The following is a 17,245-nucleotide window of genomic DNA, read 5'->3' on the forward strand; positions in this document are numbered from 1 at the left end:
GGGTTATCCCCTTGAGATGTGGACTTGCGTACACATAATGGTTTCTGTCCTACTAGTATGTCCCTTGAGAATCTAGTTCAGTGTTGTTGGAAATCTTGGGCAGTGTTGTTGGAAACATTTGATTCCTAAATGTTCTCTTCTGATATGACCTGTGTTTATAGATGATTTCTTCCTCATGAGGTAGCAATGCATGTGCACATGACTTACCCTGTTACTACTTCATGCATGTGCTACATATTATTTGGGAAGATGCGGCATTATGTGGGACTCCCGCAGGTCGTCCCACCTGCAGGCTGAAATTGAATATTTGATCTATGTTATCGTTAGTTACCAAAAAAGGGGGAGATTGAAAGCACAGCTGCCCCCTTGGTGGTTTTGGTAATTAATGTCAACATACATATCATTGGACTAATAGTTTTCTCAAGTATATTTGAGGAAAATTTCAATGTTGGCATGGCTAGGATATGGGATTGTGGACCCTCTCATGATGCTAACAAAGAACATTGGCAAAAGCTTCAAGATTCTACATTTTATATTAAGTGATCCTTGATCACACTGAGTGTATAGGAAAAGTCAATAGTATTAGAAGGGGATGAGGTATTGATGATGACTCAGTTGATCAAAGTGCTTAGAGATTTTCCACCAAAAGCCCTCAACCACATTCTCAAAACAATTTGTCCAAAACCCTAAAAGTCATCTCAGAACCGTCGAACACCCTCTTCCGGACCCACAGATTTTCACTTAGATAGACCGAGAGCCAAACCCTAGAAACTTGGAGCCACCCAGATGGACTTCAGTCCCACTGAAGTGCAGTGACCCAGTAGCCGTAAACTAATTGTTTCATCTTGGAATGAACCAATCAAAGTTACCAAGACTTGCAAACTGCTTGAGCCATCACGTATCAGTACCAATGAGTGGATTATTTTGGTCCCACCAAAAATTCAAAAGTTGGAACCTTTTGCACTAGTCGGTCCCACCTAGATTTTATTTTAGTGTCATCGAGTTTTGCATAAAAGTTGTAATGGTTGATTTTTTTGTGGAGACTATAAATACCCCTCCACCACCACCTATTGTTCAAGAGAGCCCTCAAGACGAAGCATACACCTCCATATCCATTTTTCTTAGAGAGAACCACCTACTCATGTGTTGAGATCATGGGATTCCATTCCTATCATAAGATCCTTGATTTCTAGCCTCCTGAAGTTGCTTTCCACCCAATCCTTTTCTTTTACCAAGCCAAATTATGTGGAGTGATTGAGTGTTGAGGAGACTATCTTTTAAAGCACAAGAGCGAGGAATTCATCATCGACACACCATCTATTACCTTTTGGAGAGTGGTGTCTCCTAGATTGGTTAGGCGTCACTTGGGAGCCTCCAACTCGTGTGGAGTTGAAACAAGAAGTTTATAAGGGCAAGGAGATCGCCTACTTCGTGAAGATCTATCCCAAGTGAGGCTAGTCCTTCATGGACGTAATCCATGATGGCATACACAAGATTACTTCTTCGTGGACCATTCGTGGGTGGAGCCTCAGGCTGGCCTTCGATCTAACTGAGAATTTCGGTTCGGTTTGTTCAGGTTATAGCAAATTCGGTTTCCGGGAAATGATGACCGATCGGTCTTTCATAGTCTTGCTAACCGAGAGTTCGGGGCACCATGAGTTCGGTTTGATTTTCGGTAGAACCGAACAAGACAAAAGCTTTTTGGCAGCGCACATCCTTCTAGAATATATCTTGGAATTTTAGCAGCGCAAAATCAGACAGAGAAAGAAAACATTGTAAATCAGACACAATTTTAGATCTAAACGCAAGAACTTCTCATCTGCCAAATCAATTTCTCAAGAAAATGTGAACTCATCAAGGAGTAATATGACGGGATGGTAAAAGAAATCAAAAAGGAGAGAGGAGATAAGTCCCGCTGCCAGTCCATCAGGCTACCGTTGCCGGTTGGGGAGGAGAGGTGAGCACCATTGTTAGTGGGGGAGCAGGCAAGGGAGGAGAGCAGAGCACCACCGCCGGTGGGGGGGGGGCAGATACTAGGAAGGCAACGCTTGAGGCGGCTAGGTCAGGGTATTGCGTGGGGTGCTGGTATGTTGGGCCTTGGGAGTGATTTTTCAGCAGCTCACATGGGGTGTTGGTCTGTTGGGTCTCAGGAGTTGCGAGTTAATGATAATGGGTTGGGTTATTTCTCGGATTTTGGAGTATATACATGATATATCGGTTTATCGGGTAACCGAGGCCTATAACCGAGAATACCGAACTGATTTCGGTTTTACAGAAGGTATGACCGAAGTAACAACCGGAATAATCGGTTTCGGTCCGTTCGGTGTCGGTCCCGGTTCTTTCAGTCTGGTATTTCGGTCTTGGTTTATGTGCCAACCCTGAGTGGAGCCCTTCGTGGACTCGCGCACCCGTTATCTTTCGTGGGTTGAAGTCTTCATCAACATGAACGTACGATAGCACCATCTATCGGTACCACGCCAAAAACATCGTGTCTTCATTGCGTTTGATCTTCCTGTCACTGGCTCCCTTTACTTTCTTACACTTGCATGATATTTGCTTTCCTTTGCTCAATCTCTAGATATGCTTGTGCCGGAAGTATTGGTTGCAACTTAACTTGTGCAAAAATCTACCTAAATTTCAAAATAATTAAAAAATTACACTTTTGCATGTCTATTCACACCCTTCTAGACCACTCTTCTCGATCCCACAGAAATCAGGGGAAAGGCCCCCACCGAGTTGAAATCATAAGGTTCTTTTGTCCACCTCACCATTCGTCCAATATTCTTCTTTCCCTTTCATCTTTTATTGCTTTATGAAAAAAAAAATCTTTGGTAAGACAACAAGTTCTTATCAAATAAAGTCCTAAAAAATTATTTTGATAGATAAATCACGGGTTTGATAAACAAATATTTATACAATCATACTAACATGGGCATACAATCATGAGCTAATATATTTGCATAGTTACACCCCATTACAACATACCGACAATTGTCTAGTACTCCCTCCGTTCCGAAATGTAAGACGCTTTTTTAGCACTCCGGCGCCGTAGGTGTGAAAAATGTTTCTCCCCAGAAAGCAAAAGTGAAAAAAAAAATGTTTGAACATTTCCAACGTATCTAAACAGGAGCACTATGGCACTTGACAGTTAACCCAACGCCCCCACAGACACAGGGCAGCTGAGAAAAAGAGCAGATCGCTCCATCGCTCCCGCCCGTCCAGAGAGCATGAACCCGCGCTACAAAGCCCTCCCCGAATCCCTCAAAGTTCCCACCTTTCTCCGCAAATCCAACCAAACCCTCGCCAAATCCTTCGCCACCTCGGCCCCGCCAAGCGCACCGGCCGACGCCGACGCGCTCGCGGAGCTCGTGCAGGCCACCCGTTCGGCGAAATGCCTCGGCAGGCTCCACGCGCTGCTGGCCGTCACGGGCGCGATCAGCCGGGACACCTCCGCCGTCACGGCCGCCGTCGAGGGCTACCTCTTCTTGGGCATGCCGGGCGCTGCGGCGTCGGTGTTCGCCGGGTCCCACCGTCGCCGCCCCACGGTGTACTCGCTCAACCTCGCCGTCCGCTGCTTCTCGGCCCACGGGTTCCACCGGGAGCTCCTCGGCCTGTACAGGACGGCGTGCGCCTTCGGCGGCGGCTCCGACAACTTCACGTTCCCGCCGGTCATCAAGGCCTGCACGGCCGTGGGCTGCCTTAGGCTGGGGAGGGAGGCGCACGGCCGGGTCCTGCGGGACGGGCACGGGGCCAATGTCGGCGTGCAGACCGCGCTGCTCGACATGTACGCCAAGGCTGGCTGGGTCGGCGCGTCCAGGACGGTGTTTGACTGCATGGCCCAGAGGGACCTGATTTCCTGGAACGCGTTGATCTCGGGGTATTCTCTGAATGGGTGCTTTACAGAAGCTGTCGAGGCTATGCGGGAGATGCAGGAGGACGGCATGAGGCCGAACGCTAGCACCTTTGTTGCTGCTGTCGGTGTGTGCGGTGCCGTCGGAGATTCGGTTGCTGGTGATTCGCTGCATGCGTTTGCACTGAAATGTGGGGTGCTTGGTGATGAATCCGTCACACCTGCATTCACCTCAATGTATGCTGGGTTTGATGATCTTTCCTCGTCATGGTTGCTCTTTGATCTGCAACCTGTGAAGGATTCGGTATCTTACAATTCGATGATCTCAGCGTACATGCAGCATGACAAATGGAAGGAATCATTTGAGGTCTTCAGGTTGATGCGTCGCGCAGGATTAGGGCCTAATCTGGTAACTGTGGTATCTGTCCTTCCAACCTGCAGTGATTTTTTTGGTGTATACGCCGGCGATTCTGTGCATGGTATGGTTATCAAGTTTGGCCTTGCAGAGCAGATTTCTGTTGTCAGCGCTCTTGTTTCTATGTATTCTAAACTTGGGGAGTTGGATTCAGCTGTGCAGCTTTTCTGTAGTTGTACCGGAAAGAACCATCTTCTGTGGAACTCCATAATTTCTGGGTACATTTTGAACAACGAATGGCACACTGCTCTTGATACATTCCGCAGGATGCAAACCGAAGGTGTTGCAGCCGACGCAACAACTGTCATTAAGGTGATCTCTGGATGCAGGCACATAAAAGATTTACGTATGGCAAAGTCCATCCATGGATATGCTGTGAGAAACAGTTTTGAATTGAACCAAAGCGTGATGAATGCACTCCTGGCAATGTACGGTGACTGTGGAGAACTCTCAACTTCCTACAAGTTATTTCAGAAAATGGAAGTACCTATGTTGATCTCTTGGAACACGATAATATCTGGCTATGCTGAAGCTGGAGATGCAGAGGCTTCTGTAAGACTCTTTCGCCAGATGAGCCAAGCAGACTTACAGTTTGATGTAGTAACCCTGATTGGCCTTACCAGCAGTATTTCGGTGGCTGTGGACGCCACAATTGGAGAATCACTTCATTCTTTGGCAGTTAAAAGTGGATGCAGTACGGATGTTTCTCTTACAAACACCCTCATTACCATGTACAGCAACTGTGGTTCTGTTGAGGCATGCCAGCGACTCTTTGACAGCTTGTCTTCTGTGAACACAGTCTCTTACAATGTTCTGATGACTGGATACCGTAAAAACAACCTATCTGAAGAGATCTTACCTCTGTTTTATGAAATGGTGAAGAATGAAAAGGAGCCAAACCATATTACATTACTGAATGTATTGCCTGTTTGTGAGAGTCAGTTGAAAGGAAAGTCTGTCCACTGCTATGCGGTTCGAAATTTCTTCAGGCTAGAAACCTCTATGCTCACATCAGCCATTTGTATGTACAGTAGGTTCAACAATTTCGATTACAGCTGCAAACTCTTCAATTCGGTTGGTGAAAAAAACATCATAGTATGGAATTGCATCTTATCTGCCTGTGTTCAGTGCAAGCTGGCTGATGTTGCATTTGATTTCTTCAGGCAGATGTGCTTCCTTAATGGGAATCCTGATGCAGTAACCATGTTGGCACTCATCTCAGCGTGCTCGCAGATTGGAAAAGCAGATTTGGCAGAAGGTCTTACAGCTCTCTTTCTAAAGAATGGCTTTGGTGGAAGCCTTTTTGTTGTCAATGCTCTCATTGACATGCATTCAAGGTGTGGAAGCATTTCATTTGCAAGAGAGCTCTTTGATACCTCAGTGGCAAAAGATTCTGTCACTTGGAGTGCAATGATCAACTCATACGGTTTACATGGGGATGGCAAGTCTGCCCTTGAGCTTTTCTCCATGATGATAGCCTCAGGAGTGGAGCCAGATGACATAGCTTTTGTTAGTATCTTGTCAGCTTGCAGTCATAGTGGCCTTGTAGAGCAAGCAAGAGCATTGTTTAAATCACTGCAGATAGACTACAGCATCACACCGAGGATGGAGCATTATGCATGCATGGTGGATCTGCTGGGTCGGACTGGCCACTTGGATGAGGCCTATGATGTTGTCAGGTCAATGCCATTCAGACCATCAGAAAGTTTGCTTGAGTCATTGCTTGGAGCCTGTAGATTCCATGGAAATTCCGAAATTGGTGAGGCTGTGGGGAAATTGCTCATTGATTCTGACCACAGTAGTCCACGGTCTTATGTCATGCTTTCTAACATCTATGCTTCAGTTGGTAAATGGAATGACTATGAGTGGCTGCGGTTAGATATGGAAGCAAAAGGATTGAGGAAAGATGTGGGGATCAGCTTAGTTGAGTAGCCGTGGTACTACGACAACAAGCTCCACAGCTAGAGAATTTTTTGGTCAAACACCAGGCATTACATTTGTGGGAAATGTATTGAAACCCTGCTCAAGTCTAAGTTGATGATTATTTACTGAGAGTTTGTAGAGCACTTCTTTAACGCAAGAAAACATTCAAAATCATTCTTCTGCAAGACTGGCAGCTGTTAGAGCATTTTTATAACACAAGAAAATAGTCTAAATCCCATGGATTAACTTCTTGGGGTAGCTAATTGTTGCACAAAGTTCGAAATATCTCCATCTCAGAGCAACCAGGCTGTTTGCTTTTAAAATGCTAAATGTATTGTTATCCTTGAAGGAAGATTGTGGTCATTTAAATGGTAAGCGCTCCACAGCTGTTGCATTGCTGTTATGGTGATACCTTAAAGAATTGCTTGGTCTGATTTGGAGAAGATAGTGGACAAGCTATGGACAAGCTAGGTCAACAGAATCTCAATGAGATATCCATTCTATCAAATTCGAGTATCAGGTACATGAATACAACAAGATCTCTTGACGGTTGGGCAGCCAGTTATAGATGTTATACTGTTGACACCTCGTAATGTTGGTATAAGGGTATGTGGGTTTGCCATTTTCTTGTTATGCTTACAGTTATATATTGTTTTTTGTGGTGCAGATGCCCATTGGGAAGACTTCAGTTCTGCCAAACAGGCGGCACAAATCTTTCTTCGTGCAAAGGTGTCTCGCTTTAATTATGTAAGAAGCTACACGCGAAATATTTTGTAGCACTGGTCTATTAAGAAAGGGTTAATGTTTCTCGAATCAATTATAGTATCCATTTTTTCTTCAGAAAGGAAAGAAAGAACGTCCAGGGTGGGCTTCCACACAATCCTCCACATTTACCACTGTAAAGTTGTTTGTATCCAGCAATGCTTGACTTACTACTTTCACATATGGTAACTTCCATGTTATCATTGATTACACACACAGTAAATTGTCACGGTAGAAATCAAGACACAATGATTGAAATGATCTGTTCTGCTAAAAAAATACGGGATACATGTAGGTAATTGTTTCCGTATTTGCTTCCTGCTTGATTTACTCTAAAGAAGAGAAACAGATCCAACCAGTTTCTTAAAAAATTCTGTGTACAAAGAAGAAGACCGCGAGATGCTTTCATTTACTGTTCCTTTTTCCTTTTTCTTTTTTACTTTAACCAAATCTGCAGACTGAATGACATATGATGATACGAAGAATGATTCAACCAATGAAATGCCAAGTAAACTACAGAAAGAGGAACTTGAAGCACTATTACTTCCAACTATCATGAGGTTCTAAATGAATATTTCCAATACAGTTGTTGCTGCTTCCTGCTTCATGCTGGCACACAATTTCCTTAACCATCCAGCTCGTGCCAGTAGCTTTGATAAAAGTAAAACAATGTACAAAAACTACAGGAAGAAATCAAAGCAAATATTGCATTAGGGGAATAAGTCCAAGTCTTCCCCACATATGAATATTTTTAAATTGATCCTATTCTCTCCTCCCAGGTGGCTCTCCACTGTCCCAATTCTTTCAACCCTTCCTCCAGTGTTGTCACCCCAATACCTGCAAAAACTGCCCAAACCTTTTTCCCCATCTCCAGTCTCCTCCCCTCGTTTTAAAGACCCTTCATCCTTCAATTGCAAAATATACAGCCACGAGGTCTCAACTCTTCAGTAAGTTTCAGCTTTTGTTTAAGTCTTCCAGTTTGTGTGGTTCAGTTGTAATCATTTTTTTTTCATTTCATGAGTTCTTGAGTTTCATTTTTGGATATTTCTAGGATATTTTCCTAGCTTGAAGTTGGATTATTTTGTTTGACCATGTAATTTGCTTACATATGAAGACCTCAGTTCTTGACATAGATAAAGCAATATTGCTTTTACGTGGATCAGAGATTAAGCCAAAATCTAGAGGGTCCTGCAACTTGTTTGCATGTTCAGATTGTACTTTTGTTATGTCCAAGAACATTTAGCCAAAATAGTTATGCTAGATGAACCTTTGCCTTGACAAATCATCAGGTCAATGTTTTGTGGCTTCTCAGATAGTTATGGTTGAAAAAAAGTACCCCTCTGATCCATATTAACTGTCGCTGAATTAGTACAACTTTGTACTAGATCAACTGTCGCTGAGGAGTACTTGTTTTGCTCTTATACCATGGATTTATCATCTATAAAATCTTATCAGGTTCAAACCTTTCCTGAATGTTCTTGGATGAGAACATCATATATGAAGACCCCTCCTCCATTAAAAAAATCTGTATCTCAGGACTTCCCTTTTCTGAGTTTATTTTAGTTGTGTGTGTGTTTGCATGTTTTACTTTATTTGACAAGTAAACTGTTGCTCATACTTAAGTTTTGGCTGTTCCAGCTTAATTCTCATCTTCAATGTTTTCTTCCACAGTTAATATAAATATAAACTGTGCTGGAAGAATGGTAGAGGAGAATCTTGAAGTGCGTGACTCGTCTTTGTCTTCACCAAAATCTGTGCAAAATTCGTTAGAGCCTAAGCCAACTGAAGACACCAATAAAGATGATAACAGTGACCTTGAGAAAGCAGCATGTGACAATTTTGAGACACCAATGCACCAAGAGCTTCCTGCAAGCTTGATATTGTTAGAAAAAAGCAATCTGCAAGAAATTTTGGTTGAACAAACGGCTCCCATTGGTGATTCCATAACTGGTTCATCAGAAGTAGACAACAGTGGATTGCCATCAACCAAAGAAGACTCTCATAGTTTTCCATCTGCTTCTGACGAAGTTGTTGAATCAAAGGAAGCCATCAATGACTTGATGACAATGCAATCTTCAGAAGAAAACACACATGCAACGTCACAAATTTCAGTTGGCTCAGTAGAAGAGGTCGAATTTGCAGCCTTGCATAACGTTCAAGATGGTGCTTCCTGTTCTGATTCTGAGAAGACTGCTTGTGAGGCGCCACCTGCTATCGTACAAAAGGTGAAAGAAGATAAACCACGGTTCATGCATAGATTTCCTGATCGCCAAATGAGCCTACGAGACACTAGACAGAAAATGCCTGCACCTGTTAGGAGATTGAACAGTGGGAATTATTCGAGGACTGATAATTTTTGTGTCGATACAACGAAGCCCATTGAGTCAGTGAAAGTGGCTGCCTCAAGATTTGGTGGTAGCATCAACTGGAAAACGCGCAAAACAGAAGCAGTGCAGGTAACTTACAGCATACCTTCTCTTGCTTGTTACATTAATTCTCTCAGCTACAACTTAATAAATTATCTTTCATTTGCATCAGTAACATTCTATCTTTTGTAGTTTTATTCAGACTTACTTGAGCACTTACAGACATGATTATTTTTTTTTACTTTCTCTATGTGTGATTAACAATCTTAGTATATCCAGGTGGGTGACCATGTCAAACTCGGTGTCAGTCTGCTGAAGAACGAAATTTCAGATTGCAAACAGCAAGCAGAAGCTGCAGAGGCTGCAAAGCTGTCTGTATTCAATGAGATTGAGAGAACAAATAAGCTTATTGAAGACCTGAAACATGACCTGGAGAGGGCAGAACATGAAGAGGCACATGCCAAGGAGGATTTGGATTTCTTCCAATTTATTGTAACAGAGATGGAGGAAGGAGGAGCTAGCGATGATAGTGTTGCAGGCGAGGAGATTTTGAAAAATATCCAAGAACGGCACAAAGTACTGGTGTCCAAACTGAATTTGGTCAATGATGAGTTAAAAGGGGTTCAGGAAGATTGTGATTCTTTATTGATTGAACAGGACATTTCCATTGAAAAATCTCAGGTAGCCATCTTAGCATCCAAAGAGTCTGAGAAGCAAGCAGAGGAGCTCACTGTAGAACTCAACAAACTGAAGGAAGTGTTGGATTTGGCTCGGGCCACGTGCCATGATGCTGAAGAGCACAAGGCTTGTGCGTCCTTAGCTCGAGATGAGGACCGTCTTAAATGGGAGAAGGATCTAGGGCAGGCAGACGAGGAGCTGAGTCAACTCAACAAGAAGCTTTCCTCTGTTGAAGATCTGAAATCAGAGCTCGAAACATCATCCAGCTTGCTGGTGAAGCGCAAAGAAGAGCTGAATGCATATGTGGAGGCAAAGCTAATTAAAGAAGCACAAGAACAGGGAAACACAACTGATGAGACCATGCAAGAAGAAACCATTCTATCAAGAAATGAGCTTGAGGAGCAGAAGAAGAGCATTGATAAGGCGAGAGCTGAAGTCTGTGCCCTGAAAGTTGCTGCTGCATCACTTCAGTCAGAGTTGAGCGAAGAAAAAGAAGCACTTGCCACCATGCCGCAGCTGGAAGCAATGTCATGGATCGCCATTACTTCTCTCAAGGCGGATATTAAGCTGTCACAACAGGAACTGGAGATAGTTCAGGCCAAGGAGAAGAAATCCCGTGATAGAATGAGCGAGTTGCCTGGGCTTCTGCAAGCTGCAGCCCAAGAAGCTGATGAGGCAAAATCTCTTGCTATGAAGGCACAGGAGATGCTAAGAAGGAGCAAGGGGGAAATGGAGCAAGCGAAGGCTGATCTGAGTGCTATGGAATTCAGGCTCCAAGCGGTCCTGAAGGAGACGGAAGCAGCGAAAGAGTCTGAGAGGCTGTCGCTCGATGCTCTCAGAGCGCTGGAGAGTGATCTTGCAGTAAGCATTGCTGAACAAGGCTCTCCGGGAATGATCACACTCGACTTTGATGAGCACGCGTCTCTCATCGAGAAGTCCCATCAGGCAGAAGAGCTTGTGCACGAGAAGATATCTTCTGCAATCGCGCAGGTTGAGATGGCCAAGGAGTCCGAGTCTCTCATCTTATCAGAACTCAGCCAAGTTTACAAGGTGCTGGAAGAACGAAAGCAAGCATTGTTTGCTGCCCAAAAGCAGGCCGATAGTGCCACCGAAGGCAAGCTGGCCATGGAACAGGAGCTGAGGACATGGAGGGAGGAGCATGGGCAGCGTCGTAAAGCTACCGTTGAGGCCTTGAAATCTGAAACCAAACATTCAAACCCGGTGGCGATCGTCGTTGAGCGCGATCGGGACACCAAGGGCACAGGCAAAGAAGACAGCTGTGCCTTGGTTCATCCACTGTCCGATATGTCAGCCAGGAGCAGCCCTGCCGGCCCAGGTTTGCGCGAGAAGGCGAAGAAGGCAAAGAAGCCGCCGTTCCTCCGCCGCATGATGATGTTCCTGGCCAGGAGGAGGCTCAAAGCAGCGGCGTAACGCAGTGTGCTTTCTTTCTGGCGGATGTGTTAGAACTATCTCCCTACAACAACAACAAAAAGCAAGTGTTAGAAGTGTCAGATGTGTGTTCATTCTGTTCTGCGATAAGCCAAGTCCTTTTGTTTACTCAACTGAGAAGTCTCATGTATCTATGGAGAAAACGCGAACTTGTAAATTTGCAAAGGTGTAGAAAGAAGCTTGTAAATTTGTAAATGTTTTGAATGCTACCGTGCCGCGTGCCTGTAACTTTTGGCTGGCTCCAGTGCTTGCTGAACTGGGCCTTGAGTTTGATACAAAACTTTCGACGAATTTCGCGTGCTGGATAAGATGGCTTGGAGCTGCATGCATCCGGCTCTTGTTCTCGGATCTGAGATACTGTAACATTGTGGATGCAAAAGTTTCGGTGTTTTTTGCATGCTGAAATTTTCTTCTGAATTTTAGGGGGTGGTCTTAGACTGAAGATTCAGCTTATTGGGTACCTGGACAAGGCAGGCACAGGGAACTCATGGTCCCGGCGCAACATCTCAATATTCAGGTTGAGCTTGCTCGCTCGCCGGCGGCGACGGGTGGGTTGTCGGCGTCGGCGGCGTCAGCCGTGTCCATGGGACGCAGGCGCACGCCAGTTGACATGCTCTCCACGCACGACGCCTGGCATATCACATTCCTTCCGCGGCAGCAGCTGCCATTGTCGGCGCTCTCCGTGCTCGTTCCTTGGTGCAGGCCACGCCCCTGAGCTTGTCGCAAGAAGCTGTCGCGCACGTCGCCGGGCACGTTGATTATTTTTCCTTTTAAATTTATGTGCCGTCATGAGTGAGAATTTGTGATAAACCATTTGTTCAGGCGCACATTCCACCGTTTAGTTAGTTAGTTAGTTAGTTAACGCTCCCTCTGTAAACTAATGTGAGATGTTTTTGCAGTTCAAATTAAACCGCAAAAAACGTCTTCTAGTAGCGTACAGAGGTAATATTGGCGTCCCAACGGTGGCTGTCTCAAAACTGTTGTGGCATTTGAGTCGCCCTGCATGGAGAAGAATGAAAAAGAGTGACCACACCATTTGTTATGGTCACAAACGACTCGCGCGTGGTAAAAATATAAACTTAAATGATAACGCCCACATATGCGACCCTTCAGCATTGATCCACATGTTCTGATCACCCTTCATTCTGAATTGTTAGAATTTCATTGCCACGTAGGCGCAGTGTGCTGTGTGGGGTTAGAGCGTCCGCCCAAACGGCCTTGCACGACTCGTAGCGCGCCGTTGCCAGTTTCGCGCGTGTGGACGAACCCGTCCTCGTCCACACGGACATCATCTAGTCCATTATCGCATGGCTGCTCACGTCGCCGTGTGGGTGAACTGCTCTTCGTCCACACGACACTCATACGGTTATAGATGACAATTAGAGTTACGCATATGTGACAACCAGTTAATCACACATGACAACTATAGTTGAACCACACGTGACAACTATGGTTGAATTACACGTGACAGCTAATTAGTCACACATGGCAACTAGGTTTGATCACATATGTTAACTAGTTAATCACATATGGCAACTATGGTTAACCATACATGACAACTATGATTTAGTCACACATGGTAACTATCGTTAATTAGACATGGCAATCATAGTTAACCAAAATGATAAGTGGTATACGTATGGCACGAAGTAACACTACTATGACGTTTTTACAACTAAAATTGTCATCCAGGAAAAAAATGAAACAAAAAAAAACTTGTCATCCAAAACAAAGAACTTGTCATATTTTACAACTATTTACAACTAAAGTTGCCATCCCCGGATAACTAAAGTTGTCATCAAAAAATGTCAGGACGGAATTGCTTCGTGTCACACGAGGTGGGGATGAGGAGTAGTTGTTGGTTCGGCGTGTGGCATGAAGTACGTGTGCCCGGATCTGTGGACAGTTCTAATGTTCGCCTATACAGAAATGTGTGGCCTGCCTCCTGGGTATGTCACACAAGACCGTGTCGTTGGGTGTCTATTATGCTACACGTATGATGAATATCGCGACCCAAAATAAATCAATTCTGTCAATCATTCTACACTTTTCTTGTTCCCAAATGATAACGCCCACACGTGTGGCATATATGTACTTTGCCCACACACATTGATCTCCATATGTTATGTTTTGCACAAATCTTGAAAGAACCTGTTGGATTTTCAGTGCCATGCAGGCATATCGTGTTGTGTGGGCATTAGAGCGCTCGCCCACACGACCCCGCAGCGCGCGGTTGTCAGCTGCGTCGTGTGGGCGAACCAGTTCCTGCCAACACAGTCACCATCCAGTCCGCGCGCGTGTGGGTGAACCACTCTTCGTCCATATGATGCTCGTACGATGCTAGATGGCAACTACAGGTGCATGTATGTGGCAACTAGGCGCGTATGTGGCAACTAGGTAATCACACATAACAACTATGGTTAATCATACATGACAATTATGGTTCGACCACACGTGGTAACTAGTTAATCACACATGATAAGTATTGTTTGTCCACATGTGGCAAGTAGTTAACCATACATGACAACTATGGTTTGATTACATGCAACAACTACTGTTAATTAGACATGACAACTATAGCTAACCAAAATAAAAAAAATGTCATGCTTTACAACTGCAGTTGCCATCTCGAATAACTAAAGTTGCCATCCCTGGATATCTAAAGTTGTCATCCTACGGGGTAATTAAAGTGTTTATTAAAATCAAACGACCCCAAAGTTCGTATTACTCTATTAGCATATGACCTGCCACACACTCGTAATTTTTTTAAACTCTATGCTACAATCGTTTGTAAATTTTCAACCCGCTTTTCTTCTATTTCCTCTTCTCTCTTTAAACTCAGAACAACATAATATTTAAATTTTTATAGCTCTTTTTGACGGGTAAATCTTTATAGCTCGTTTACATTGTATACTTGCTCTTAGACTATCCATAATGGAAAGAACATAGAGTAGCAACATGCATACGGAGAAATACACTTTGGTTCCTAGTTGTATATGCATCCTATATGAAGATTTATTTTTAATAATTAAATAAAAATTCAAGATAGTTCAAAAGCATTTTTAGATTAAACTTGACTTTGTTTTGCACCAGTATATAAATTTTCACATAATAAAAATCAACATTGACTTCTGGGCAAAGAAGACAAAATTTATTTGTTATTATTAGGTAACTATTCATGCTATTTTGATCGAAATTTTGTATTTTTTAAAAAGAAGTCAAAGTATAGTTTTCTTTTTATGGATTTTTTCTCACACGTACAATGAAAAGTCAACTTTATTTCAAAAAGAAGTCAACTTTATTTCAAAAAAAGTCAACTTTTTTAGACTGACGGAGCCTCATTGGGCCGAAGGGGAACCCCCCCCCCCCCACCCCACCCCACCCCAATCCAAACGTGAACATTTCCTTTCCTTTTACTACTATGCTTAATGCTTAATTATTGCCCAGCCCAAGACCTCCCCTACTGTCCAAGCACAATTAATAGATGATCTAACTCCTTCCAACTTGTTAGAAAGCTCTCCTATGATTGGCATATGAACACGATTCAGACCATCCGATGTTTATAAGATGTATATTGGGAGTAAGGCATTTTGAAGTTCGGCATCTATTGAGCCCTTTATTTTTTTTAAATTCAATATTCAAAATTTTGGGTTTTAAAAAATCTGAAAACAAATATGCAAGTACACAAGGATGACATGTATATGTGTGTAAAAATTCACGATGAAATACCTTAAAATGCGATCTATGAAAAAGAACAAATTCATATACTTTTGGGATGAATATTATCATGTGTTAAAAAGCAACGAATTTTATTTTTTTGCACATACCTCATTTTAATGTATATTTTCCTAAAAATGTACACACATGTGTGTTATGCCTTCATGTATATCTGTATTTTTTAATTTTTTTTAAATGTAAAAATATGAATTTCAATGAATTTTGTGTTTTTGAAAAAACGAGCTCCAAAAGGCATTTTTGGTATATTGGTGGATACATATATTTATAAAACATGTACCTTTTGTTTGAGTTTATGATCGAGACTCTAGGGGCATCTCCGGCACCGACCCTCATACCAACTGCATTCATCTGTACTGTGTGGTTTGGACAACGGAAGCTATCCAACATGGGTTTGTATCGACCCGTCAGACAGTCCAGATGATTATTTTCACGCAAGGACAAAAAACGTCAGACTCTGACACCCTGCCCACCCAAAAGGAGGGCGGAACATGCTCTTTTGTAGCAATCCGCATTGTTTCTGCATCAAAATCCCCAACTCCATCCTTTCATCTGCCACCACTCTCCATCCAACTTTCGTCCTTTCGCCCACCCTTTCATTCCTTCCGCGCGTTGTGTGGATCGGACTAAATTTAAATTTCAAATTGCCCTTTACCGGCGAACATATACCAGATAACGTTGGATGATGGTAAGTGTACGCGGACTGGTAAACCTCTTCATGAACAAATACGGGAGAGAATTTGCAGGTCGCTGTTGGAAATGCTCTAAGCCGCATGTGTTTTGTGGATATTTTGCTTTTAGTTCAAAATTAACCCCCCATTAGTTCCTCGTCACGCTCCGCCACTGCACCTAGAAACCAAAAGTTCCCGTCCCATGCATATGCTACTAGTGTAAATTAATATCTCCACAATAGGTAGTAACATAGGATGGTAACATTGAGTCTTTTATTTATTAGATTATAGACTCATCATGTCTTGGTATGTGTTATGTTACTCATAGTATGAGTAACTTGCTATGTTACTCAATTTCTCTCTCTTTTCAATAATTAGTTGCCACATCATGTTTTTACTTAGGTGATATCTATGTTACTACCTATGTTACTCTCAATGTGGGTAATCTTAGGGATCACTAATTTTGTTGAAGGAAAACTTTATCGTTTAGCCGGCTGATGCCGTCGGATTGATCTTCATCGAGCACTTGCCGCTGACGACAAGTCTCATGCAGCTAGTTTTCCTTTTTGCAACAAGCATATTGTTTCAGAAGATTTCTGCAACAGAGGTATTGTTTAAAAAAATGATTTGATGGTGAAGTCTTTTTTAGCAATAGGCTAGTTTCAGAAGATTTCCGTAACACATGTTATGTTTAAAAAGAAGAAAAATGGTTCAACAATGAATATATATTTTCGTCCGCAATAGCAATTTTGTTTTAGAAACTTAACCCCGGATGCAGAAAGTGCCGAAGGAGCGCCCAGTGTGGGAGCGTACAAGACTGAACTGTTGGGGAACGTAGTAATAATTCAAAAATTTCCTACGTGTCACCAAGATCAATCTAGGAGATGCTAGCAACGAGAGAGGAGAGCATCTTCATACCATTGAAGATCGCTAAGCGGAAGCGTTATAATGAACGCAGTTGATGGAGTCGTACTCGCGGCGATTCAAATCGCAGAAGATCCGATCCAAGTACCGAACGAACGACGCCTCCGTGTTCAACACACGTACAACCCGAGGACGTCTCCTCCTTCTTGATCCAGCAAGGGGGAAGCGGATGTTGAGGGAGAGCTCCGGTAGCATGACGGCGTGGTGGCTGTGGAGCTTGTGGTTCTCCGGTAGGGCTTCGCCAAGCGCCGCGGAGGAGGAGAAGTGGAGGGGTAGGGCTGCGCCAAGGGGGAGGGTTCAGGTGTGTTTGCAGCCCTCTCACCCCTCCTCTATTTATAGGGGGAAGGGGAGAGGGGGCCGGCCACCCAAGAAACCCTAGGAGGGGGCGGCTGCGGCCAAGGGGGTGGCTTGCCTCCCAAGTTGGTGGGAGGGAGCCCCCACGCCCTAGGGTTCCCAGCCCTAGGCGCCTTGG

General features: G+C 43.7%; 2 protein-coding genes across 2 annotated transcripts; both read left to right on the forward strand.

The window, feature by feature from the left end:
• Positions 1-3,169: 3,169 nt before the first annotated feature.
• LOC123449636 (pentatricopeptide repeat-containing protein At5g39350-like) lies at positions 3,170-7,150 on the forward strand. Its single transcript, XM_045126922.1, has 2 exons — positions 3,170-6,708; positions 6,856-7,150. Exon 1 carries the CDS (start codon positions 3,228-3,230, stop codon positions 6,195-6,197), a length of 2,970 nt encoding a protein of 989 aa, XP_044982857.1. The 5' UTR covers positions 3,170-3,227; the 3' UTR covers positions 6,198-6,708; positions 6,856-7,150.
• Positions 7,151-7,402: 252 nt separating this feature from the next.
• Positions 7,403-11,734, forward strand: LOC123449637 (protein WEAK CHLOROPLAST MOVEMENT UNDER BLUE LIGHT 1-like). The gene is made up of 3 exons (XM_045126923.1): positions 7,403-7,897; positions 8,622-9,406; positions 9,596-11,734. Exons 2-3 carry the CDS (start codon positions 8,651-8,653, stop codon positions 11,423-11,425), a joined length of 2,586 nt encoding a protein of 861 aa, XP_044982858.1. The 5' UTR covers positions 7,403-7,897; positions 8,622-8,650; the 3' UTR covers positions 11,426-11,734.
• The last annotated feature ends 5,511 nt before the right edge of the window (positions 11,735-17,245 follow it).

The sequence above is a fragment of the Hordeum vulgare genome, chromosome 4H, assembly GCF_904849725.1.
Source record: "Hordeum vulgare subsp. vulgare chromosome 4H, MorexV3_pseudomolecules_assembly, whole genome shotgun sequence".
NCBI classification, from domain to species: Eukaryota; Viridiplantae; Streptophyta; class Magnoliopsida; order Poales; family Poaceae; genus Hordeum; species Hordeum vulgare.